General features: G+C 45.2%; 1 protein-coding gene across 1 annotated transcript in view; it reads left to right on the top strand.

The window, feature by feature from the left end:
• Bfsp1 (beaded filament structural protein 1) overlaps nt 1–18460 on the top strand; it is a 43560-nt gene extending 25100 nt beyond the window's left edge. The window contains 6 exon segments of the mRNA XM_008850281.1: nt 11784–12004; nt 13651–13736; nt 17328–17403; nt 17405–17872; nt 17874–17968; nt 18019–18460. Of these exon segments, the coding sequence (XP_008848503.1) occupies nt 11784–12004; nt 13651–13736; nt 17328–17403; nt 17405–17872; nt 17874–17968; nt 18019–18368 (1296 nt within the window). The 3' untranslated portion in view covers nt 18369–18460.
• The last annotated feature ends 7697 nt before the right edge of the window (nt 18461–26157 follow it).

Raw genomic sequence — 26157 nt, 5'->3', positions numbered from 1 at the left:
ATATATATATATATATATGTGAGATGTGTGTGTGTGTAGTGTCAGGGGTATGTGTGCTGTGTGACTGTGGTATGTATATGAAGTGCATGATGTGTATACCGAGGGTATATGTGCATGCATGTAGGATGTGTGTATTGTGTGTGTGTGTTGGGGGAACCTGTGACTGAGGAATTGAGTACAGGTTCAGTCATGGTCCTAGGGACCTGTGATTTTTAAACTGTGTCATAGCTCACTGGGTATAAAATAAATTCACTAGAATTGATTGGTATAAAATAAGAAGAAAGCAACAACATAGAACTAAGAGTAAAAAGGAACAGAACGTGTGGCAGGTAAAAAGGCTTCTTTTGGGAAACCTTTGTTTTAAATATATATGTATATTTTAGTTCAGACACACAAACATTATGGCACATGTGGTTTATGGTTTGAAATATGTCTTTTCCTGTGGTTGGGGTGACGAAGTTGAAAACCACTGTCCTAGATACTTAGAAAGATGAAACAGCTCAGCCTGATATGGAAAATTCCAGTTCTAGGGCAAAAACAATGTTTTTCTCTCCACATGTACTTATATGTATTTGCTGGATGTAAAACTAAGAAATACTGTCTAGGATTTGCCCAGTTGCAGAGAACCTGTTGGACTGGCCCTATTCTCACCTTCCATTGCTATAGAAACTTTACCAGTTTATCTCCATGTCTAAAACAGGGTCTGACTGCTCTTCTGGGTTCCCCCTCTTTGCCTTTGGTAATCTAGTGAAGTTTGTGGACTTCTTATTAGAAAATGTTGGTAAAGGCAAAAAATAATTAAAAGCTTGTATTGAGACAGTTAACAAAAATATTATCATACTATTCCACATTTAGTGATACACAGATACTCCTGGACGTAAATAGGGCCTGGTTCTGACAAACCCATAGTAAATTGAGATAGCCTGAGGTGAAAGTGCGTTTTTTACTGCCAGCCTTATCTACCATCACCCTGACTCAGTCACACAGCACCCATGGAGTGTTGGCCATTTCCTGTCATGATCTCATGGCTGACTCAGCTGTGGCTTGCTGTCGTCACCCTGCTCTGCAGGAGGACTGTACTGAACATTGTTTTTGCTAGCCTGGGAAAAGAGCAGTGTGCAAAATAAGCAGCATGGTCTCTACAGAATGCACACTGTTTTCACATCACAGTGAAGTGGAAAAGTCTTAGTTGAATCAATAAAAGTCTGAGACTATCAGTATGTGCTTGTACCAGTCAGCCGTCAGTATCTGCGGAGATTAGTTCTCAGATCCCCACGGACACCTAACTCATGCAAGCTCTAGTCTCTGAAGTGTTTTAGTGTTTGCCTGTAACCGATTCAACTATCCCAGATGCTTTCACTCATCTTTAGATGACTTTCAACACCCAATACTGTGAGTGGGTTAGAAACAGTTTGATCTTTTATTCTACAGGGAATAATGACAAAAAAAGTCTGTACATACTCAGTATAGTCACAATTAAAAAATATTTTCAATCCCCAATTGGTTAAATCTGTAAATGCAGCCCCCTGGGGTACAGAGGGCTGACTGTATTCAGTAACAAAGTCCAGCTGTGGCTCTAATGAAGCCCAGGTTCGCTGCCTTCATGAACTGCCTCAAGCCAGGGACGTGAAGTGGCTCCTGTACATTTTCTCACAGTTTTGTAAGATAGCTGGGCAAGCACCGTTGGTCTCTGCTCTAAGTCCTACAGGCCAAAGTAAAGGTGTAGGCTAGCCTGGGCTCCTGTCTGGAGGATCTTGGGGGAGAATTTGCTTCCGGTATCATTCAAGTTGTTAATAGAATTCAATTCTACATGCCTGTTGGCTGTGGTCACAGAGACTGTGTGTGAATTCCTTGGCCTAAAGTGCCCCCCAGCCAGCACCTGTGCCTGAAATCCTCCAGTCTAATCTTCATACATCTACTTCACTTCTCCGGCTTCTTCCTTTTCTGTGGGTTCATGTGATCAGGATTAATTTCAATAACTTACTTTTTAAAAGGTTAATTAAGAACCGTAACGTTTACCGAGTCCTTTGTGCCATGTAACATGTTCTTAGGTTTAACATGGGGGACAAAGTTCATGGAGACCAAGATCTTGCCTAATTATCTCTAATTGAAGCATCAAGGTGGCTCAGCCCACCCAGTAGCTTCTGTCTCAGTGGGCCTATGTGGAGCCCTGGAACGTGAATTTACAAGTTCCCAGGCGACATTGATGGCACTGGTTCAGAAAGCACAGGTGTAGGCTGGTTCACAGGTGGATCAGAATGCTCCTGGCTTGATCATTGTGCTCTCTGCAGTGCCATTCAAAATGATCTGGTTAGAATTTTCTAATTTAAAACGTTTTGTACTTCCACAGGGGGTAGCTGAGCTGAGAGCTCTAAGGGATATTTGTTTTTGCAGCCTTTCAGCCAGGGCCAAAGCTAGGATTGTGGGTAAGGGGGAGGGTCAGGGAAGAGGACATCTGGTAGGGCTGTATCAGTTGGTTCTACCTCTGGTTAGGGCCTTTGATGCTTCTAGAGCCTTCCATGATAGGGGCTTTGGGGTGAGGTTCCTGGCCAGGATGTATCAGGAGCATCCTGGAATTTGTCAGAAACGCAAAGTCATAGGCACATTTAGGCCAACTGTGGCTGCAGCTCTGGTCTGGTGATCCCTGTTGTAACAAGCTGTCCGGGCGTTTCCACAGGCCTGAGTTTGAGTGACACTGGGCTGCAGGATAGAACAGAGCCTGAGCTTAGAACTGGGGGCCCCTCCTTCAAGTATGTTGAACACAAATGACCAAGTCCTCTGGAGATGCCAGTTCTTATAGGTGGAGGAGGAATGGCAGGCAGGATTTCTGCTAGAGCAACTGAAAAGTCTTATTTGCAAAGTGGGAAACTCCCAGGTCATTTTTCTGATTAAAGGCTCTTATCACCATCTAGTGGTGAGATTTGGAAGTCAGTGCATAACCTGTAAAGGACGCATTTCTCCTCTTCCCTATAAATTTTTAAAAAATTGCATTTATTTACCGTTTTTTTTGCAGTTCTTTTTTTTTGTGTGTGTGTATATATATGGTGTGTGTGTGTGTGTGTGTGTGTGTGTGTGTGTGTGTGTGTATACATGTGTGGAGATCAGAGTCCAATTTTCAGGAATGGATTATCTTCTTTTACCATGTGAGTGCCAGGGATCAAACCTAGGTTGTCAGGCTTGGGAGCAAGTATCTACCAACTAAGTCATTTTGCCTGTGACAAGCCCCTCCCCCCCAAACTTTTTGAAAAAGATCTTGTTCCCAAAGGCCTCCTGTTCCTAAGAGGATGGAGGCAGGAGTTGTCCACACAGATGGGGATCGCTCATTGTCAGGCTTCTGCGCAGGCTGCTGCCCTCTGCTGCTCATGGCTCAGCGAGGAGACAGAGACCAGACCAAGCAGAAACAGCAGCCACCTCATCCATAATGTAAAGTGCCAACTGCCATGTGGCCCACGTCCTCCACCTACCTCTTTCTCTAGGATTTGACTGTTCCCCTCCAGATGACCCTGGCTGGCCCCTCTTCTCCCCTAACTCTTCCTGTGGTACCTGCAACTTTATGTATCACTTCTTTCTGGAACTCTCTCATCTTCAGTGCCAAGACCCAACCTCTTGTCAGCCTTCTCCACATGTTTGAGATACAGCTGGTCATCCCTGTGACTGAATCATCTACCTGGCTCTGTGTCTCATTCTCTAATAGCCAGGCTGGTGCGGGCTGGTACCTGACACAGTGCAGAGGCTATTCCTGGGCTTAGACACACCTGACCCCATGAGAGTGGAACTCATTGTTATTCCTGAATATTCTTTTCTGTTGCATGGTTTAAATTATTGAGATGCATGGTTTAAATTATTGAGTTATGAGGTCACACTGGTACAAGCAGAAATCTAATTTCATTTTAAAAATTATTTTATGTGTATGAGTGTATTGTCTGCATGTGTGTTAGTGCACCCATGTCTTACAGTGCCCACAGAGGACAGAAGAGGGTGTCAGATCCCCTGGAACTGGAGTTATGGATAGTTGTTAACTGCCATGTGGGTGCTGGGATTCAAACCTGGGTCTTCTGCAAGAATAGCCATTGCTCTTAACTGCTGAACTATCTCTCCAGCCCCAAGAAGTCTAGTTTCATAAACCCAGTCGCCACATCTTTAGACACAGAGGAAGCTGGATGAAGTCTGGCAGAATTGTGTGGTGCACCAGCTGACTGTTAGGGATTGGAAGGTGCCTTAAAGATGTGGCATAGAACCTCCTTCCTGGGGAAGGAATCTCCCCACAGGACTCTATCTGAGGATGCCAGTGTTTAGAATATGCATCCTTCTTCAAACAAACAAACAAACAACCAGCAAGCCACCCACCACCAAAACAAAAATAGCACACTGTCAAATCCTAAGTTATAAAAAGAAAATCATACTTGCTCTGTAAGGTAGAAAGACATGAACAACTTTCCTAGTCTCGAACTTCTGTCATGTGACCTTGTTATCCTACTTATAATTTAGAAGTCTGCTAAATGAAAACACTCAAGGAAAGGTCTGTATATGGGTCACATTGAATCTCACATGTATTCTGTGAGGACAGCTGGCGTGCTTGCCTGATAACAGGTGGCAATGCAGTTTGCCAAGGTCCTCGAGTATGTGCAAGTGCTCGTGTGTGTGTGTGTGTGTGTGTGTGTGTGTGTGTGTGTGTACATATGCGTGCATGCGTGCATCTGCCTGTCCACTGTTCACCTGCACCCTGGAAGAGGTTTGGGGGGGTATAGTTTCAGGAAGTGTCTCAGACTCTGTACAGGTAAGTTTGAATCTTGCTGTGGTGCTTATGGGCAAATGGCTTCACTTATATACCCCATATGTGACAGGGATTAAAGCAGTTTCTCCCTGATGAGGTTGTTATGAGCTTGGTGAGTTGATCCATCAATAAAGTAACAACTTTTCCTACAAACTAAGACTTCTATTCTAGATGAGGAAGTCACACCCAAAGTGGGCACAGATTCTCTTCATAGCTAATTTTATCTTCTACTTTTTATCAAGGAACACTTCGAACACTGAAAAGTGAAAGTACACTCTGTCAAGTCTCAGTTCCTGTCCCTTGACACATGGCTCCACATGTTCCCCTGGTGTCACCGTGAAGCAGTTCTGCAATTCAGGCCTTAGAAGGGTCTTACAGTCCTCTTGGAGTCTCTTGGAGATACTTCCTGGTGTGTGTGACCGCTGTAGTACAAGCAAGAGCAGGTGGCTGCCCTAGTAGCTGGTGGGTGTGACTTGGCATTTGATCTTACAGGTGGCTATCAGATGGAGACTTACTTTGGAGGAACAGAAATCTGATGAAACTGGCCTAAATGGAAGGACGCTATTCTATTTTGAAATATTTAGATTACCACAAAGTAGCAAAAATGGCAGGGCTATCTTTTGTCCAGCGCCCCCAAATATCCTTTGTCCAACACCCCCAAACATCAGCATCTCATAACCAGGCAGGACAGTGATGAAAACCAGGAAATTCATGGGGATACCACAGTGTTGATGGCTGCTAACATTTCACCATTGATGTTCTGCTCCCATCTACATCCTGCCCATGTTGAGGTGCAATGCCTCCCAACCCTCTTCCATTGAGACGGCTCCTCAGACTTTCTGACCCTGATGATTTGAAGAGTTCTGTGAACTAGCCGTTCATTTGGGTCTCCCTGATGTCTTCTCAGGATCAGATTGCAGGTCCACATTTTGGGGAAGAACCTCTTAGAAGTGACATTTCTATTGATAGTGTTAACTTTGATGACTTGGTTAAAGTGGTATCTGCTGGGTTCTCCATTGGGGAGATTTTTTTAAGGAGCCAGTTGTAACAGGCAGCTTATGAAATTTGAGAGCAGGGATGAAATATGGACCAGGAACCAGGACCTGAAGCATCTGCTCACCCTGTCTTCCTCCCTTCCTCTTCGTCTCATGGCTCAGACTCCTTCATCTCTGTTTGTCTTTCCCCTTTGGTGTCATTTCTCTGTTTGAAGACTGGCCTTTCTCGCCTTCTCCATACACATGACAAAAGATGGCTGCTTCAGAATGGCAGCCTTAGAGCCCCACTTATGCGTCCTCATAGTCTAGAGCTTGCATCCAGTTCATTCATACCTTTGAGATCCCTTTTCAAATTCCCAGAAGAGAAGGCATGTGCTGGGTCCTTCTAAGTTGGATCCAACTCTGGTTTCAAGCTCTGGACAGGAGGGTGGAGTTAGGAAAATCTCAAGAGTTTGCTACTCAACCAACCTTGGTTCAGTGAGAGACCTTGTCTTAAGGTAATATGGTAGAGAGTGATGGAGGAAGATACTAGACATCCTACTTTGGCCTCCTAATGTGCACACTCAGGGCAGGCAACATACACAAACACACACACACACAATCATGCCCCAACACACCATACACACATACCACACATACACACACATATATGACACACACAATGCACACACATACAATACATACACACACCATACATACACCACAAATCACATATCACATACCACACATACACCACATACCATACACACCATATACACATATACCACCCACACCACCCACCAGACATACACATACGCACACCACACACACACATATGCCACACATACACACCACACATACCCACATACCACATACACATATACACCACACACACACCACACGTACACATCATATATACATAACACACATGCATACACATACACACCCCCCCCACATAGCACATACACATATACACCACACCATACATACACACATCATATGTATATAACACACATGCATACACACCCATACCACACACACCCACATATCACATATACACCACACATACCACACCATACACACATCATATATACATAATACACATACACACACACACATACACACACAGAGTAGTTCAGTCTGTGTGCCTCCCCTCATCATCTAGTCTTTTGATGTAATGGATATTTTCCTGAATACCTTTACAAACTAAATTTCCAAATGTTACCACTGAGAGAAGGATTGGGTTGTCATAGGAGTGATTATCCGCCAGGGTTCCAGTATGCATACTTAGGCTTGGATGTAGGAAACACCTTGAAGTACTCAGGCATTGAGTTGGGTATAGATGTCTGTCTAGCCCGTCATGAATATGGCCAATGGACCAGTATCATCAGCTTCCTACTGGAGCTGGTTAGAGATGCACTTTTCCAACTTTACCCACAGAATCAGAATTCTGACCCATGGAGTCAGAATCCTTATCTTCCCCTCCCTGGGTGACTCTAATACAACAGAGTAGTTGGAAGAGTATTGCTCTAGGTAGAAGCAGTGTTTTTTGTTCTTGAGGACCATACATGCTAGATCCTTTCCTACTTGAGATGGGATTAAAAAAAAACCTTATTTTTAAATTATTTTAAGAATATGAATGCATTGCTTGCCTGTATGTAAGTGTACCCATGCCATGCAATGCTTGTGGAGGCCAAAAGAGGGCGTTGGATCCTCTGGAACTGGAGTTACAGATGGTTGTTAACTGCCATGTGGGTCCTCTGCAAGAGCAGCCAGTGTTCTTGACTGCTGAGCCATCTCTCCAGAACCTTGAGATGACATTTTAAGAGTCATCACTGCATATAGTGAGCTTGTAAATAAGTCCATGTATGGACCTTTCACATTGTCGGAAGCTCTAGAAAGTGATGTAAAATGATATCCTTCTCTTATCATAACTTTAAAAATTTAATTTAAATTTGTGTGTGTGTTGGTGTGATGTATGTGCACATGTGTGCAAGTTCATGTGCCTGTTGTCATGCACAGAGAAGCCAGAGGAAGATGTCAGGTGTCTTCCTCAACCACTCTCCACCTATTTCTTTTGAGACAGGGTCTCACTGAACCTAAAGTTCACTGTCTCATCTAGTCTGGCTGTTTCCACCCCCCAATACTGGGGTTACAGGCACATGGGGCCATGCCCAGATTTTATATCGATGCTGGGGATTTGAACTCAGGTCTTGCTTCCTTAGCAAGCGCTCTTGCTCACTGAGCCAACCCCTACCTTAACTTTTGCTTGACTTACATTAGCATGTAGTGTCTCTCTCACATTCTTCTTTTTCTTCTTCCTTTTTGCAATGCTGTTGGTGGAGCCCAGGGCTTTATGCATGGTAGGCATAACACACATTGCTAGACAAACATAAATGTAACCTTACTGATGAAATTCAGGAGAATACAAGGCTTCCTAGTGGCTGACCAAGAATGAAGAAACTTTCTTTTCTCCCTTAGTAATTTCAGTAGAAATAACATGGTGTCATCTTCACATGTGCTTTCCTTTTTCTGTGTTTCAACTTCCAGATTTATGCTCTCCTTAAAGTATGAAGAATATGCTTCATTTGAATTATGCACATTTGTCATGGATACCAGGTTTGTTTTTATTTCTTGAGATTGGCATCTTTGGACTGCCTTAGAGCTAATCCCAGAGGCTGCTGACATTTGTGTTGTATAGAGAAAGGCTCTCAGTTTTGGCTTTCCTCTTTGGCTTAAGAAATTCCATAATAAGCCACTGCTGAGCTGTAATGGACAGAGAAACAAACAAAGCAAGACACCAAGATCAGCTTCTCACAGTGAAGCCCATGTCTTGGTGTGGCCCGAATCCTCTCTGGGTCTCCTGCACAATCAGACAAACCATATAATATATTTTATGTGAGATTATTAACTTACAAAGGAATGAGTACCCAGTGCCTAGCCACGTGCCGCAATGACTCAGAGCCCACCTTATCAGACCGTGCCATGCCCATAGCCCTGTTAACATTTGCTCATGCCTTCAAGGCCAGCGATCTTGCCCCAGGTCCACAGGGAGTCAGTCCATTCTGTCTTTGAGTTGCTGCGCTGGCTGCTAGTTTCCTACACCATCCCACTCTACTGGTGGCTCCTGGCTTCCATCCCAAGATGGCCCCCAGCTTCCCTTCCTACTTCCCATTCATGTCAGGCCCTGCCCATTGGGGGAACCAACCAATTGGGAGACACTCCACCCCTTTCTTCCGCTCTTACAATCTTTCTGCCAATCTTCTACTAAAGTCCCTGAGCCTTGGAGGGGGTGATAGATGTAGGGTGACCTCTCTTGTATCATGGTGAGATAGTGGCTTCTTGGGCTTCCCCATTAATCATATATTCATTAAACAGTATACTTGTGATGGCTTCCCCACTAGGGCCTGTAGCCTTTCCTCACACAAGGCATTGGCCTGGTCTACAGCACCAGATGTGTTTTCCATCTCTAGGAGCGGGCCTTATCCAATTAGAAATTTGTCAGTTGTACATATGTGATCGAGCCATTATTGCACTTGCAGGTATTGCTTGGCATGTCTGTAGTGTGCAGCACGTGAAGTCCACATTGAGTAGACTTATAGGGGATCCTTTCTTCCCCAACCATCTGTTGAGAACCTTCTGGCAATATGAATGTCATCCATCCAGTGGCACAGAGTTTTTTTGGCTTAGTCTCAGTTCCATCTCTTCTTCTCCTGTGCTCACAACATGCAGTGTCCTCAGCAACATGGCCTTACCGACCTTTCTAGTGTACAACTGACATTAATGGCAATAGCCTTGGTGAATTGGAGGACCTCGAGGGTCTCTCTCTGACCAACAACCCGTGGCGGGCAACCCACTCCTGGTACTGTAGATTTTCTTAGCAGTTGTCTGTAGCTGACCTTTGCTTCTTCAGGTATCTTTCAAATGGGTTTCACATCTGTAAAACATTAAAAGGAACATTAACATTAAATATTAAATCACTCATAGGCAAGGTCTCATAAAGCTTGGAAAGGTTTTGTCCATTTGTATTAACTGTTTTCTCCATAGATCCTTGTTAGGTACCATAGCATGGGTATGAGGCATTAATTTGGTTAGCTCATTACCATTTTTAGTTATCCCTTTGGATTCCTTTATTCTTGATACAGGTGTTGGCTCCAGTTGCCTGACCCTGCACTGGGCTAAGGAGGCAGGAGGCTTCTCCTGTTCCCGCTGCACTTGTTGGTTCCCTGAGTCAGACAGGCTCTGGGTCTGCCTCCTGACCATAGCCGCATCTGTCATCTTCCCATTGACTATACCAGGTTGCTGGGGGAGAACTTGGTGGGAAAACCTGCTTCCACCCCTAGCATAGCCTTTATCAGAGAAATGCATCTTATTTAATCGTTGGGGATTCTTAACCACACCTCGTACAGTTGTTAGTTGTTATCCTTCGAATGTCTTTTCTAAATTGTTCTTCTGGTTTTAAAGCCTTCCAGAAATGCCTTAGTACTGAATTTGGTTTTCTATCAATTTTTTTCTCTGGGGATTTTGGGCTTGACATAAGTCTTGGCACATCTGTCTTTGAGTAACCCAAGCGGACCATTTCCTCTGCCTGGTCTTTCTTATATCTCTTATAGGGTGTTCTGTTATTTCACAGACACGTTTTACATGCTGGTCAGAATCATTTAGATTTGCCAAAGCCTCTCTCACTTTACAAAGATCCTGTCCCATCAAAGGATTTAGTAAAGCCATTAAAGCCCCGTACCGTTCTCGAGGTCCCAGTTGAATTAAGCTTTCTTTCATCTCTCTGGTGAACACAGTCTCATCTGGCCCAGTGAACTGGACATCATATATTGCTTTTCCCATACCTAGTTCTCTCAGTAATGTCTGCCCCTCCTTTATAGTCCTCCAGCCCCTGCTAATTATGTTAGTCTCCCTTGGTGACAACTATGTATCTTTAATGCCTTCAACCAGTCACCCCATTAAGGACATTTCCCCATTGCATTGGCCTAGGTTGAACAGCCTATATTGCAAGGATGGATGGGTGGTTATATAACTCAGCTGTGAAGCTTCTGAAGGACTTAGACTGACGTCATTTGCTCCCATTTCCCATACTCTCACAAGCCACGTGGCCAGGGGCTCTCTGCTTGCTTGCTTGTAAGTTTTTCCTAGCTTTCACACTTCCAGCATGGAATATTTCCTAGCTATAGTACAGTCAGCTTTTTTTCCCCTTTTTACTATTATCTGTCTTTTTCTCTGAGTCCTTGGACTTTACACAAGTCAAAGTGTCCCGCCTTTTTTCTCTGTCCAGCTCTGTAACTGGGTCTTCCAGTGCAGCCTTTTCAGCTTCTCTTGTCTGGGGCGTAGCTTTTATGATGCAAAGTGGCCGCTCTCTTTCTCCAGGTACCTCCTTTGAGTTTAGAGAAGGTAAAAGATTTTCTAACTTTTGCATAACTTTTAACAAATCTTCACATACCCTCAACATATCCCCACATTTACAACATAGCTGTTGCCCCTGCTTTTGCGTGGCTGGCCTCATTTTAGTAACCTATTGCAAAAACCACATTGGTGCTGCCATTAGCACGCTTCTAAAACTCATTCTTAGTTTTGTTATATCCTGCTGACTATGCCAATTCTGTGGCCTGAATCCTCTCTGGGTCTCCTGCGTGATCAGACAAACCATATAATATATTTTATGTGTTTATTAACTTACAAAAGGAATGAGTACCCAGTGCCTAGCTGCGCACTGCGGCGACTCAGAGCCCGCCTTATCAGATGCCCATAGCCCCGCTAGCATTCGCTCATGCCTCCGGGGCCAGCGATCTTGCCCCAGGTCCACAGGGAGTCAGTCCATTCTGTCTTTGAGTTGCTGCAATGGCTGCTAGTTTCCTACACGTCACAGTCTACTGGTGGCTCCTGGCTTCCATTCCAAGAAGGCTCCCAGCTTCCCTTCCTACTTCCTGCTCATGTCAGGCCCCACCCATTGGGGGAACCAGCCAATCAGGAGACATTTGGGGAGAGGTGGGATGGACTTCCTTACAGTGTGTGTTTGCCCACAGACAACAGCCCTGGAACAAGCTATTAGAAATGCTCATGAGTGTTAGGATGATGAGATACAGCTTTACAATGAGCAGATCGAAAGCCTGAAGAAGGAGATAGAGGAAGCCAAGTGATCTCTGGAGAAGTCATCTTATGACTGCTGGCAGCTGGCTGTGGCTCAGCAGACCCTGAGGAATGAGCTGGACCGGTATCATTGGATCATCGAGATCGAAGGCAACAGGTGTGGTCATGCACCTGTATGCCTGGCTCCCTGGCCTGTCCATGTCCTTATTCCACAAATCCTTGTTGAGTGCCTACTATGTGTCATGCATGGTTGGAGGGACTGAGGATGTGGTAGTCAAGGAAATTAAAATATTCTTAACTTCATGCTTGAATGCTAGATTGGGGGGGCTATAAGATGAGTAACTTTGTGGCAGAGGGAGTCTGATAGGCCTCTGGAGGAGATCTGTTCAGAGAGGATGGGAGGTTGGTGTGGATGGTTTAGGGTACACTTGATATTTTAAGTAAGGTGACCAGAAACAGCCTCTGGAGGAGGCAGCTTTGTGTCCCTGGGGACAGATGGTAGAGCAGGTGGCATGATGATGGGAAGCAGTCATGTGGTGCTGAGGGGCCTCCCACACTGTATGGCACTGAGGAGTGTTCAGAGTTAATGCTGTTACTGCTGCCACCCTCGTGGTTACTACTGTCTGGGAGCATCAGTGATGTGGCTGCCTGGTCTCCTGTATAACAGAGCTGTGATTAGTCACTTACTTTGACTGCTGGGAAATTTCCTTTCTCTCCAACTACAGCTATGTTAATAACCATATCTATAACTGAACTTGACAGAACAGGTTAGGCATTGAGTTGAGACTCTTTAATTTCAGTCCTTCTAGTTTTCTGGATTTAGATTGAATGAAAAGGGAAGGCCTCCTTCTCTAAGCACCTCACAAGTAGCAGTTCCTCCTGCTCAGGGTGCTCTAGTTTTGCAGCCTGTGCCTGGCTTATGCATAGTAGGAAAATCAAGCTTTACTTTTTTCTCTCTAGTTAGAGCCAGCATGTCTTGGATAACTCCATGCTCTGTTTATGTTGCTGTGAAAGCTTTCTGTGTGCCTGTGAAAATAAGTCTTGAACTGCATTTACATGTCCTTTTGGAAATCTTTGGGTCAGGAGAAGGGCATCACAGAAAGTTAATGATATACTCCTTTGGTAGGCTTGATAATAATTAATTTTAATGCAGTTCAAATACATAAAAATGTCACAGACTGGAAAAAGAAACTCCTGAGCACTCTTTATTCGGATTCAGTAATTTTTTACATCTTTCCTCAGTTTCTCTAAACATTTTTCTATTTTTATATGACATATTATTTAAACAGTATTATATCCAGATTGCCTTAAATATTATTTTGTCCTGTATTCTATGTATCATATCCCACATATTATATTCCATTGTATATATTATATATCCTATATAATATCCTAAATGTGACATATATTCTGTATATTCTATATATTGCATTCTGTTGGCCCTAAACATTCGAAGCCTGGGTTTACTATTCTTTAATTAAGAAACAGAAATCCTGTAGACCCCATCTGATTGAAAAATGATGCTTCAGATTTTAATTAGTCACTGTACATTGTGATTATGGCCATTTCACAATTTATGACTTGCGCTCAAAGAAACGATGACTTCTTTCATGTCCTCACTCAGTGCATAAACACACATGCGGTTAACAGTTTATAATGATACTTAGTTCATATGTGCTTTAATCTAGAGAAAGCTTTTTTTAAAAAAAAATTTGCTCAAGATCAGAGTTACTTCTGCCCCTCACCCCATTTGCCTTGATGAATTAAATATAGCTCCACATTCTTTCTGATTCTTTCTGCCAGGCTGAGCTCTGCTTTCACTGAGACTCCCATCTCCTTGTTCACACCAAGCTATGGGGCCTCTCTCAGCCTTAGATCCAGTGGGAAAGGTAACACTCCCAAACCTGGCCTCTCCTTTTCAATCCTGGCCTCGGTTCTCCAACCCTGGCCTCTGTTCTCCAACCTGGCCTCTCTCATTTCCAACCTGGCATCTCCTTTCCAACCCTGGCCTCTGTTTTCCAGCCCTGGCCTCTGTTCTCCAACCCTGGCCTCTGTTCTCCAACCCTGGCCTCTCTTTTCCAACCCTGGCCTCTGTTCTCCAACCCTGGCCTCTGTTCTTCAACCCTGGCCTCTGTTCTCCAACCCTGGCATCTCCTTTCCAACCCTGGCCTCTGTTCTTCAACCCTGTCCTCTCCTTTCCAACCTGTCCTCTCTTTTCCAACCTGTCCTCTCCTTTCCAACCCTGGCCTCTGTTCTCCAACCCTGGACTCTGTTCTCCAACCCTAGCCTCTGTTCTCCAACCCTGGCCTCTGTTCTCCAACCCTGGACTCTGTTCTCCAACTCTGGCATCTCCTTTCCAACCCTGGCCTCTGTTCTTCAACCCTGTCCTCTCCTTTCCAACCTGTCCTCTCTTTCCCTGGCCTCTGTTCTCCAATTCTGGCCTCTGTTCTCCAACCCTGGCCCCTGTTCTCCAACCTTGGCCCCTGTTCTCCATCCCTGGCCTCTGTTCTCCAACCCTGGCCTCTGTTCTTCAACCCTGTCCTCTCCTTTCCAACCTGTCCTCTCCTTTCCAACCCTGGCCTCTGTTCTCCAACCCTGGCCTCTGTTCTCCAACCCTGGCCTCTGTTCTCCAACCCTGGCCTCTCCTTTCCAACCCTGGCCTCTGTTCTCCAACCCTGGACTCTGTTCTCCAATTCTGGCCTCTGTTCTCCAACCCTGGCCCCTATTCTCCAACCCTGGCCCCTGTTCTCCAACCCTGGCCTCTGTTCTCCAACCCTGGCCTCTCCTTTCCAACCCTGGACTCTGTTCTCCAACCCTGGCCTCTCCTTTCCAACCCTGGCCTCTGTTCTCCAACCCTGGCTTCTGTTCTCTGACCCTGGCCTCTGCTTTCTTCTGTCTAGAAACACCACCACCACCAAGAAGCCTTCTTCCTGTGCTTGACATTCATGCTCCCTTTAACTCATCTGGAAATTAAATGTTTGTGTGTGTATATGCATGTATATGTGTGGGATGGTGCATATGGGTGTGCATGTGGTCATAGGACAACCTTGGGTGTTGGCCCTTAGGCGCCATCCATCTTTTTTTTTTGAAATTGGAGACAGGGTCTCACTGTGTAGCCCTAACTGACCTGGGACCTACTCTGTAGACTAGGCTGGCCTCAAACTCACAGAGATCCACTTGTCTCTACTTCTCTAGTGCTGGAATTAAAGGTGTTCTGGTTTTCCTGGCTTTTTTTTTTTCTTTTTTGAGGCATGGTCTTGCCTAGTAAACCAGGTTGGGTAGCCCTGGGATTCTCCCATCTCTGCCTCCCAAGCACTGCAATTACAAGCATGTTCTACCACACCTAATTTTTTTTCCCACTTGAGTTCTGGGGATTGAACGCAGGTCCTCAAGCTTGTACAGCAAGCTCTTTACCAGCTGAGCTATCTCCCCAGCCCCTGAAATTAAATGCTTGTATGGGAGGGAGACTGCCTTCATTCTGTCTTTGATATGTTCTCTTGAGTACTACATAACAGCCCAGAAGTTTATAAGCAGAAAAGTTGCCTCGAGGATATCCTACCCCAGGAATGTGAGCCCCAAACATGAGACATTTAATGGGGAAAGACATTCAGATCTGCTTTTACTACTTGCCACTTCATTAAGGCAAGAAACAGACATTGAATTGTCTCTTTTCTACAAATTAAATGCAGTAGTCATTGCAAAGGTGCTTAATCCAGTGTTTAGTGCAGATTAGATGCTCGGTAAATGCTCATTCTTTCTGCCCTTAAAAACTTAACAGGAGCCAGGTGTGGTGCTAGTGCCCAGTTTTAGTTACCTGGGAAGCTGAGGTGAGAGGATCACTTGTGCCCAGTCTGAGCATTACAGTAAGACCCTGTCTCAAAAGAAGCAAAGAGACACACGAGCGAGCAAAACAAAGGAAAAAGCTGAGTAGAAGCAGCACAAGGGGCAAATGTGGCCTCTGCCTTATGGGTTTGGTCTTTCTGTTGTGTTTTACACACCAGTGAGACGTTACCCCATACCTAAACATCCTGACTCTGAACAACGTCAGGGTTTGTGGAGAAAGAATGTGGGAATGTTGATGCGCACACTTTATAAGGCTTTTCATCAGTATTACTTTCTGCTTTTTTTTTTGGAGAAAGGATCTCACTGTGTAGCCCAGACTGGTTTCTAACTCACAATCTGCTTTCCCCTTTCCAAGTGCTGAGATTATTCTTTTTATTTTTTCCTTTCCTAAAAATAATTACAAACTATAATTTATAATTATATGAACTTATGGGGTTATAACCTAGTCTTATAATTTATAAACACAAAGAGTAATTAAATCAAGCTAGGTATCATGCTCACCATTTGCATACTTAGCATTGTTGTGCCAAGAACATTTGAAATTTACTTTCAGCAATTTTGAAGTGTATAACACACTCAAAAGGTTGTGAGCATGGCTTATGTTCTGCCATCACTGTCCTGAAATGGATAAGAATTTTGAACAAAAGATCCTGCATTTTCCTTTTGCACAGGGCCCTGTGCAATCTGGCCCTGTAAATCTCTCTCCTCCAGGGCCAGCTGTGGGAGGCACTTCCTTTGACGCACCCCTCTCTGCACTGCTTTGATGGCTTTCTGACCCATTTCTGCCATTTTCTGCTCACCCAGCTCTCTCCCCGCAGGTCATCCCATGCCAACCACTGGCTCTCAGTCTTAGCCCCTGGGTTATTAGTGGGAGGAAATGGAGGCAACCGGGGATGAAAAGTTCCAAAATCACCATGTGAGTAGAGCCAGAAAGCCACTGAGTTGACACAGGATTAGATTTCTGTATAGTTTCCTCATCTTCTTGTTTTCCCTCTCAGCTAATGTGGAGGAGTGAGTAGAGCCCTAGGAACATTTCTTAATTTATACCATTGCTCCCTTGATTAGCCCAGAATGAAGGGGATGCTGAGCAAGGGATGGTCACAAGATGGCTGGGACACTGTAGGTGGATTCTATCTCCAAGCCTGAAACCATCAGAACTTCTCAAAGGCCCAGCAGTCTTTCTGTACCTCCTTTGGAGGAGTCAGAGAGATGTCTGCATGGAGGATCTCTCCTTGTGTGTCTGGACCCAGTTTACTCCCCGCTCCCTCATGAGCACAACAGGGCTGAAACTGGACTGGATGTTGCTCCTGTTTCTAGAGCCTCTCTTCCAGAGCCCCTCACTACATGTTAGTCCAGCATGACAGTGAAGTGTGTCAGGAAAAGCAGTACCTTCCCTTCCCTTTGGGGAATCCAGAGGGATTATGTGATCTGTGCAAAATTGCCTAGCTGATTGGCGGATCTGGGACCCCGATGTGGGTGGCAGAATAGCGGATCATGACTCGTCATTGCTTTTGGCCCACCCCAGTGCTGGATGTTTGTCTTTAATACAGTTGTCATGTTTTTAAATGTGATCATTTCCTCTCACTGACAGGCATATTTGACTTAATGCTTGTTGTGTTTTTTTTTTTTTAAATTAGATCTCAGCAGGGTTGTGCAAGATATCACTACAGCTAAACCCAGACAAAACAGCCTCTCCAAGAATCTTCCAAAAAAAGATGATAGCTCAAGACAAAGCAGACGAAACTCTGGATGATGCACCGTTAAAGAGTCTGAAAGACCCAAAGCCAGTGCAGGGGAAACTTAAAGACGAAGATGACTCTCATCTGGGTTCAGAGGGTGGAGATGAAGAAACTACCCCAACACAAGAAGGGGGTCCTAAGGATGTGCCAGATGGGGGAAAGATAAGCAAAGCCTTTGGGAAACTCTGCAAAGTGGTCAGGGAGAGAGTGAGAGGCTCCAAAGAGCCTGTGCCAGAGCCACCCACTGACCTGTACACCAAAGGGCGGCACGTGCTGGTCACAGGGCATGTCAGTTTTGTGGACCCTGAGTTCCATTCCTCCTCCATCCCAGCTAGAGGTGGGGTAGTGGTTTCCCTCCAGGAAGACCCTACATATCATGAGGGCCATGTGGAACCCTGTCTTGAGCAGCCCATTTTGCCTGTGGAGAATGGTCAGGGGGCTCCAGGGCAGGGCAGGTGAGCACCCAAACCATCATCAGGCTACAGACAGGGAGAATGGGATAGATTCCAAAGAACCAAAGGGCCCCGAGGAAAACGATGCAGGGAGAATGGGATAGATTCCAAAGAACCAAAGGGCCCCGAGGAAAACTATGATGGCCAGAAGGAAGATGAAGGGTCCAAGAGACCCTGCCCTGTGGTCATATCTGGTCCAGAGGGATCATCTACATCCCATTCACAAAGGGCTGGGACCAACCAGGATGGAGCAGAGGGGCATGGGAATAAGAACAGTAGCCTGCTGGCAAAAAGCCCTCCTAAGGCTTTGGCTTTTAAGAAGGTGGAGATGGTGGAATCCATTGAGAAGATTTCAACAGAGAGTATACAGACATGTGAGGAAACATATGTAATTGTGGAGACAGTGATTGGAAAGACAAAGGGTAACAAGAAACCCGGAGCTGGAGGGAAGAAAGTATCTGGGGCCAATGTAGGGGGGATGCTTTGATGTGATAGGAGTGAGGGTTCCTGTTTGGATCAGATCATAGTGGACCTGTCTGACATTGCTAGTGGCCTTCATTAAAATGCTTTCTTTGCTTGCACCATGTCCCTCGTCTAATTAATAGGGTCTTGGGTCAGCCAAGTTAGTGTCACCGAGTCATTCTCTTATAGGGACATGCTCTTCAACGTGTTTCATTTTTTGTTTTTGAGACAGGGTCTCTCTATGTGACCAAGTCTGGCTTTTAACTCCTGTCTCAGCCTCCCAAGTGCTAGAATTATAGGCATGGTCCACTACACTGGGATTTAGAATGCTGCATATAAATGCTTTAAAATCTCAGATGGTGTCTGCGTTTCACCCAGAAAGATGCTGGTTGATGACAGTGGCACTTTTTAGCCTCAGCTGGCCTGGAACTCACTATGTAGACCAGGCTGGCCTGGTCAGTCTCAGAGACCTTCCTGTCTTCTTTTGCTTCTGCCTCCCAAGTACTGGGATTAAAGGTGTGTACCACACCTGACCTGACAACAGCTCATTTTCATTCTAGTCCAAACACAAAAACATGTTCATGTGACTGATTGTTCTGTTATTCAAAGATTGATGAGAAGTTCCTTATTGTGGGTTCCTTCAGAATCTGATCTTGCAGCAAACGTGTGTTTGTGTGTGTATGCATGTTCATGTGCATGCATGTGTTTGTGCACGTGTGTGGAAGTCAGTGGATAACATTAATGTTGTTGCTCAGGTGACTTCTACCTTGATTTTTTTTTTTTTTTTTTTTACAGTGTAGCCCTGGCTGGCCTGGATCTCACAGAGATCCACCTGCCTCTCCCTCCTGAGTGCTGGGATTAAAGGCGTCTGCCACCATGCCTGGCCCTATCTTGCTTTTGAGACCTGGTCTCTCACTGGATTGGAACACACCAGTTAGGCTAGACTGGCTGGCCAGCAAACCCCAGGGATCCACCTGTCTCTGCCGCACTAAGATTACAAGCATGCACCATTATGCCCGGCTTTCTCTTTGGGTTCTGGGGATTGAACTGAAGTCCTCTTGCTTTCAGAATTGAGTCATCTCAATTCTGGTGCTCCCAGGAAGCACCAGCCAGGGAGTAAAAGGACTCAGGATGACAAGACTTCAATCAGAGGTTGCAGGGCCGGTAGAGCTGAATCCCACTGAGCAGCTCTGTGTGTGTGTGTGTGTGTGTGTGTGTGTGTGTGTGTGTGTGTGTTGGGAGGGGGCGGTGGCTGGGCCCGGACATTTATCCACTAACTTCAGTCTGTCACTGGGAGGTGTCTGGAGGCCAAAGATGTATGACGTAGGGGCATGGGAGTTGGGGAGTGGGAGGTGGGGTGTGGGGGTGGCCTTTGGAAGTCAGTCAGGGAAATGTCAAGGGTCAAATGGATTCAGGCTGAGCACCTGCTTTTTAATGCAGCATATGCACCAAGTGTACTTTTGTGGAGATACTTAAAATTTTCTCACTCAGGGACTGCAATCTTAGGTCAAGTGTTCAAAAGCAATCTTGAGTGCCACTGCATAAATTCTGGGCTTAGAAGTTAGTGAATTAGGTGCTGGGAAGATGGCTCAGTTAGGAAAGTGCTTACTGTGCAAGCATGAAGACCCAAGTTCAGATCCCCAGTACCTATGTGGTGTACTCCTATAGTTCCAGTGCTGGGAAGGGTGGGTAGGGTAGATACATGCTGACTTTTGGAGATGGCCAGTCCAGCCAGGTAGTGAGTTCTAGATTTGGGAAAGATCTTGCCTCAAGAATAAGGTGGAGAAGTGACTGAGGAAGATACCCAGTGTTGACCTCTGGTCTCTACTCATACATGTACACATGTGCATGCATACTAACACATATGTACACTCATGAATATGTGTACACACATAAACACAAGAAGTTAGTGAAATAGTTTAATAGGCATTTATTGACCAAATACTATGTGCTAGATACTGATTTTTCAAATTTATTTATCATTCCAAGTAATAACAGCCCTGTCACATCTGAGAATACAAGCTGTTTTATACACACAGATGCACACACACACACACACTCACATGTAGAAGTATTATGTCAAATCCTAGAAAATAGAAATTATGGGGCTGGAGAAATGGCTTAGTGGTTAAAAGTGCTTGCTGCTCTTGCATTGGACCTGGGTTTGGATCCTAGCACACACATGTCAGCTAACAACCATCTGTAACTCCAGTTCCAGGGGATCTGATGTCCTCTTTTGGCCTCTACAAGCCTTGCATGCATGTGGTGCACTTACATGCATATGGGCAAAACATTCATATGCATAAATAAATAAATAAATACATAAACTCAAAAAAAGAAAAATTAAATTAAAAAATTTAAAAATGGGACTACAAAAATATTAAAAAATTAACACCAGACCAGGATCTTTACAAAATATGTGTGTGTGTGTGGGGCGGGGGGCTGGGTATCAAACCCAGGATCGTGGGCCTCCTACACATTTGCTGTTCTTACTGAACTATATCCCCAGGCCACAAAAAATTTATGCTTAGGTATCTAGTATTCCTATTAACAGTCTAAAAATAGGTTTTAACTTACACCAATTAAAAATTATTTATTCACATAGATGCTCCAAAATACACCAGGGACACTGGATAAATGTGCTTAAGTGGATTATTGCATTGACCTAAAAAAGGGAGAAAATAGCATCTGGCAAGAGAGCTGCACACCATGATGGAGTTGATAGGGTCACATGTGCCATTCTGTCACTTCTTTGTTATAAGTGACAGAATATTAAATGGAGTCACCTTTCATTCTGAGATAGAGTGTTAAACAATCTTCTGTATTCGTCTGAGGTTTTGGTTTCAACAAAGAAATATGCTTTTGTTGTTCCTTCTAAAAGATGAATAGAGAAGTCAGTCCATTCTGCAGTTTGAAATATTTATAACTTAAAAGCTTAGGGGAGAATGACAGGACCATTGGTTGGACCCTGTAATGCAGGACTGTGGGACTGTGTCTATTATATTCGACATTACCAGTCACCGAAAAACCTTTCTTTTTTCCGCTAAGCCTTTTTATTTTCCAGACGATGTCTTCAGTGAATATTCTTATCTAAAAAGGCAGGGGGCATCATTGTGGAATCAAAGGCCATTTTTATATTATATTCGATCAACCAGGAAAAGCAGACCGGGGATCTGTCCTGCCAGGCACAGTTCTGGGCTTTGTAGGGACAGAAGCTGGAACGCCATCAGATATGGCCCCGTCCCCTAACCCTGATATTCTGGTTGGGGAGGAAGGAGGTGCAGAAGCGAACAGATAACTAAATGAGAAAATTAGAGACAGTGCTATGAAAGAAGTTGAATAGGGTGACCTGCTGAAGTGACTTGGGAGGGGTCTACCTGGGCCTGAATGGTAAAAAGAATACACTGTGGAGAGGTGACCTGTGATGTGAATGACAAAGCGGTGCATCTTGTGGAAGAGCATTCCAGGCGCAGAGAACTGCAAGTGCAAATGCTCTCGGGCAGGAATAGCCTTGGCCTGTTTGATGAGGGGAAACGAGGGTGAAGGAGTGGGAGGCACATTGGGGCATAACTGAGTCTCTGCCTACCCTAGGGCCCAGTGACCAGCCTTACTTGTTCATTTTCTTGTGGCTCCTGTCCTCTACCCCTGCTTGTTCTGTTTTCTCTTGGAAAGCTGAGGAATTGGTTTGGGTTCCTGGCCTTTCTTTTCCTTGCAGTCTCTGAAAGTGGCCTCCGAGCCGTCTGAAAGTGCTCTGAAGGGTGTTTTTGTCAAAGCGTTTCTCATTAGTGAGCATGGGGACTCAGAACAGGCCTCCCCATGGCATCCATGGCAGGGTCTTCATCTCCCAAACTGCCTCTTCCCTGAGGAAGCCGAATGACAGTTCCTGCCCATCTTGTTCTGAGCATGCCAGGTGACCGCATCATGGCTGATGCACCAGTGCCCGAGGTGCCTGGCTCAGATTCCCTGCTGTACTGGTTCATGCTTGCACCCCAACTGTCTCAAATCTGGCTGCAAGCACACATGACTCACTCTGCTTGCTTGCTACGGCTGTAGCAGAGTGCTTGGTCCACAAACCGAGCTGACTGGAAGTTCTAGGGTGTTCATATTTCTGGAAACGTCCTTCAATCAAGGACGGATGGGAACTGAAGTGTAAATACCCCAGCTCTCTAGCCCTCTTTTGAGATGATTGAAGCATATTCAGCACAGTCTCTTGGAATTCCCTGGTGGTTTTGAGCCCCAGGTGTCCAGGAAGAAATCCATTTCTCAGTTGCCCTCTTCTGGCCTCCTTCCATGTGTCTCACATCCTTCCTCACCCATAGACGCTTCTTTTCAACTAAGCCACTTGCCCTTGGCCCCTGTCCTTAAGATTGGCTTTTTGAGAAACCAGCCTAAAACAGCTGATCAACATCGCTGCCCTTTCTTGGCCAGCCATACAGGCCACTCATAGCCCTGTGTTTGTAACTAGCTTCTCTTCCCATACTGGATACAGTCTTGATCATACTGTCAGTAAAAATCCTGCTTTTGCTGGTTTCACTCTGGGCAAGCCATCCAGACTGGAGCCGTCAGATTCCCTCTCCCTGAAACCAGGCCAATGAAGCCAAGACTAAACATGCCAGGCCCTCCCTCTAGTGGGGTGATCTCATGAGGTCACCTACTACTTCCTGCTATGAATCCAAGTGCACAGACTTGCTGAAATCACTGTCCTTCTAGGAGGGTTTTGGCCAGTTTTTGAGGCTTCGCTTCTGAGAGCTTCTGCTTTTTGAGAGCTTTTTGCTTCATGAACTAGAATTGGTCTGTTGTTTATAACCCCAAAGAGCCCAAAGGTTACTGCTAGTTAATGAGATTCTATGACAATAGGGAACTAGGGGAATTTGAATTACATTGGCTTTCCCCCAAAGCAGATCCTAGACAAGGTCTAGGCACAGGTGGCTTGTTAAGGTAGTGACAGCAGGCAGCTCAGTGTGCTGGTTTGTAAACTCTTGTCTTCTGTTCTCAGTTTGCTCTTCTCTCTTGGATGATCCGGTTGGGAATCTCTAAACTAACCTTGTTCCTGCCTTGCCACCTGTGTCCTGGAAGTCTCTGTCAGAGGGGAATGGGGAAGGGTGCAGGGCTGCAGGAGGGAGAAAGACAGAAACAGCACTGCTGCTGTTTGCTTCTGTTCCTGTCCACATCACCCTGCTAATACATCTGTTTTGGTCTGAATAGCCCAGTCCCCCCAGATCCATGTGTTGACATTTCCACTCCCAAGTGATGGTATTAGATGGTAAAACCCTCATGAATGGGAATTAGTACTCTGATAAAACAGGCCTCAGAGACGCCCCACTTATCAGGTGAGGTCAGAATGTGAAGGTGCTAAGAACCAGGAAGTGAGCCCTCACCAGAATCTAAACCTGTCATCGCCTTCATCTTGGAGTTCCCAGCTCCAGAGCTGTGAGGATCAGCGGCTGTTCTCCAGGAGCTCTCTGGTCTGTGATGTTCCACTCCAGCAGCCTCTATACCCTGTTCCCTCCTGGAGCAGCCACCGAGTATGGTTTTCAGTTTCTTCAGCATTTGCATAAACCAGCCTCATTTTAGGGGACTCAGAGATGCCCACACTAGCCCATTTATACCTCCTCACAGGGGAGACCCTTCCTTTCCAGGTGGTTAAGTGATGTTACTCCAACCTCTCCTTTGTATACTTGAATACCATGCTCAGTCAGCATCACCCCAGCTAGTTTGTTTCTTACACACTCAGAGTTTGAGAACAGGTTGAGGTCATTTAGTCCTCAGATGACCTCTAACCCTTGCTCACCCTCTTCTCATGCATGCTAGACAGATGGTCTAGTGAGCTATAGGCTCAGATCTTATACATTGCTTTTATAAGGTAAAATTGTAGATTCATGTTCAAGCAGCATAGCTATTCTTAGGCTTCATCACATCAATAGCTTTTATGGGAACCCCCAGTTTCCACATCTGATGCCTTAGCCTGTGTGCTGCTGAAGTGTACTCTTCGCCTTTTGAATCAACTAATAATTCTTTATACTCAGTTTGTAGAGTTTTGTTATTAAAGTCTCTCTGTTAAAACCACCATTTTGGGTTCTGTCTTTTGAATGGTAAAGGAATGGGGCAACAGATAGGGAAGGGATGTGTCAAACAGATTGTATTGATGAGCAGGTCACCACTGTGGGCAAGTTGACTGCATCTTGTTGGGGACCTCTTAAGAAACTCGAGACTGGGTACAACAAATGGGACATCCATATCCCCTCCCCACCCCACCCCAGACTCAGGGACCATTTCAGAAGAGAGGACAGAAAGATTGTAAGAGCCAGAGGTCATGGAGAACCAGAGCAAAACAGTGTCTTCTGGACATGACAAGACCACTGTGCCCATGAACTCACAGCAGCTGTGACTGCCAGCACAAGACCTGCACAAGATCAAGCCAGTCAACATTCTCACATGGAAGGAAGAAGGGCTAAGGGCTCACAAGCTCCCACCCCTAACCAAGGCGCCCTAACTAAGGCACAAATTCTCCTCCTGAGGAAGGGAGAGCCAGTTTTCTTTAAAGGTGTGGCCCCAGTAGGTTGGCTACACTGTAGTGGATGGTCCCACATCGAGGAGTATGTGGGCAACACAAATTGGACTTGATGGGTTAGTTAAAAAAAAAAGATGATGGGGTTGGAGAGATGGCTCAGTGGTTAAGAGCATTGGCTGCTCTTACAGAAGACCCAGGTTCAGTTCCCAGAACTCACGTGACAGCTAACAAACGTCCATAACTCCAGTTCCAGGAGATTCAATGCCCTCCTCTGTCCGTGGACATTGCATGACACGAGTGCACTTGCATACATGCAGGCAATACATGCAATACTTATAAATACTTCTATAAATACTTATATAATAAAAATAAGACAAAAAAATTTTAAGTGTAAGTTAGCGTGTTAGACTAATGGAATGCCTGTTGTAATAAAAACAATCAGCTACTCCTCAGCACGCAATGTGACCCCATCCTCATGAGTTCACCCACATCGATTTGTCCTGCAAAGGACCAAGACACTTTGGTAGTCACCAGGGTCCATGGGGCCAGACTCGGGTAGAGGACACAAACAGGGTCTCAGAAGAAAGACATTGATGGACTCTCATGGACAGTCATTGAGTAAAATACAAAATGCAGAATACTTATGGGGTATGATGTGGTAAAAAAGATGATGGGGTTGGAGAGATGGCTCAGTGGTTAAGAGCATTGGCTGCTCTTACAGAAGACCTGGGTTTGATTCCCAGCACCCATATGGTGGCTAACAACCATCCATAACTCCAGTTCCAGGGGAATCCGATGCCCTCTTCTGGTGTCCATGGGTATTGCATGACATGAGTGCACTCAAATACATGCAGGAAATACACTCATACACAGGAACTCAAAATAATACTAAAAAACGTTAAAAAGATGATGCGAAGTGGGGGGTGAGGGTAGGGAGTTGGGGGTGGATCTGGGAGGACTTGGGGGTGAATAAGATCAAACCACAATGTATGAAATTCTCAAAAACTTAATGAAAATATATTAACACAAGAGACTGGCTAGAAAAATCTTCAACTTGTTCTAATAGGAGGTAAAGAGGCTGAGATAGCTCAACTCCAGCTCCCATAATTCTCTAATTGAAGGTGGCTCTGGGGGTACTGACACATTGTTCCTCTGGCCTGCTCACAGTGGGACTGCTGTGTTTCTATAGTTGGTGAATGTCCCAGGCAGGTAAAGCAACTGGCCTTTGACATACATGTAATCTCTACAGATGACTTCCTAAAAGACCAAGGAGACACAGGGGAGGGGCTGGCAACCTTCTTCT

Source organism: Nannospalax galili, unplaced genomic scaffold (assembly GCF_000622305.1).
Source record: "Nannospalax galili isolate Female #2095 unplaced genomic scaffold, S.galili_v1.0 scaffold245, whole genome shotgun sequence".
In the NCBI taxonomy this organism is placed as follows: Eukaryota; Metazoa; Chordata; class Mammalia; order Rodentia; family Spalacidae; genus Nannospalax; species Nannospalax galili.
Note: the sequence above shows the minus strand (reverse complement) of the source record. Positions and strands in the feature narration are given on the sequence as shown.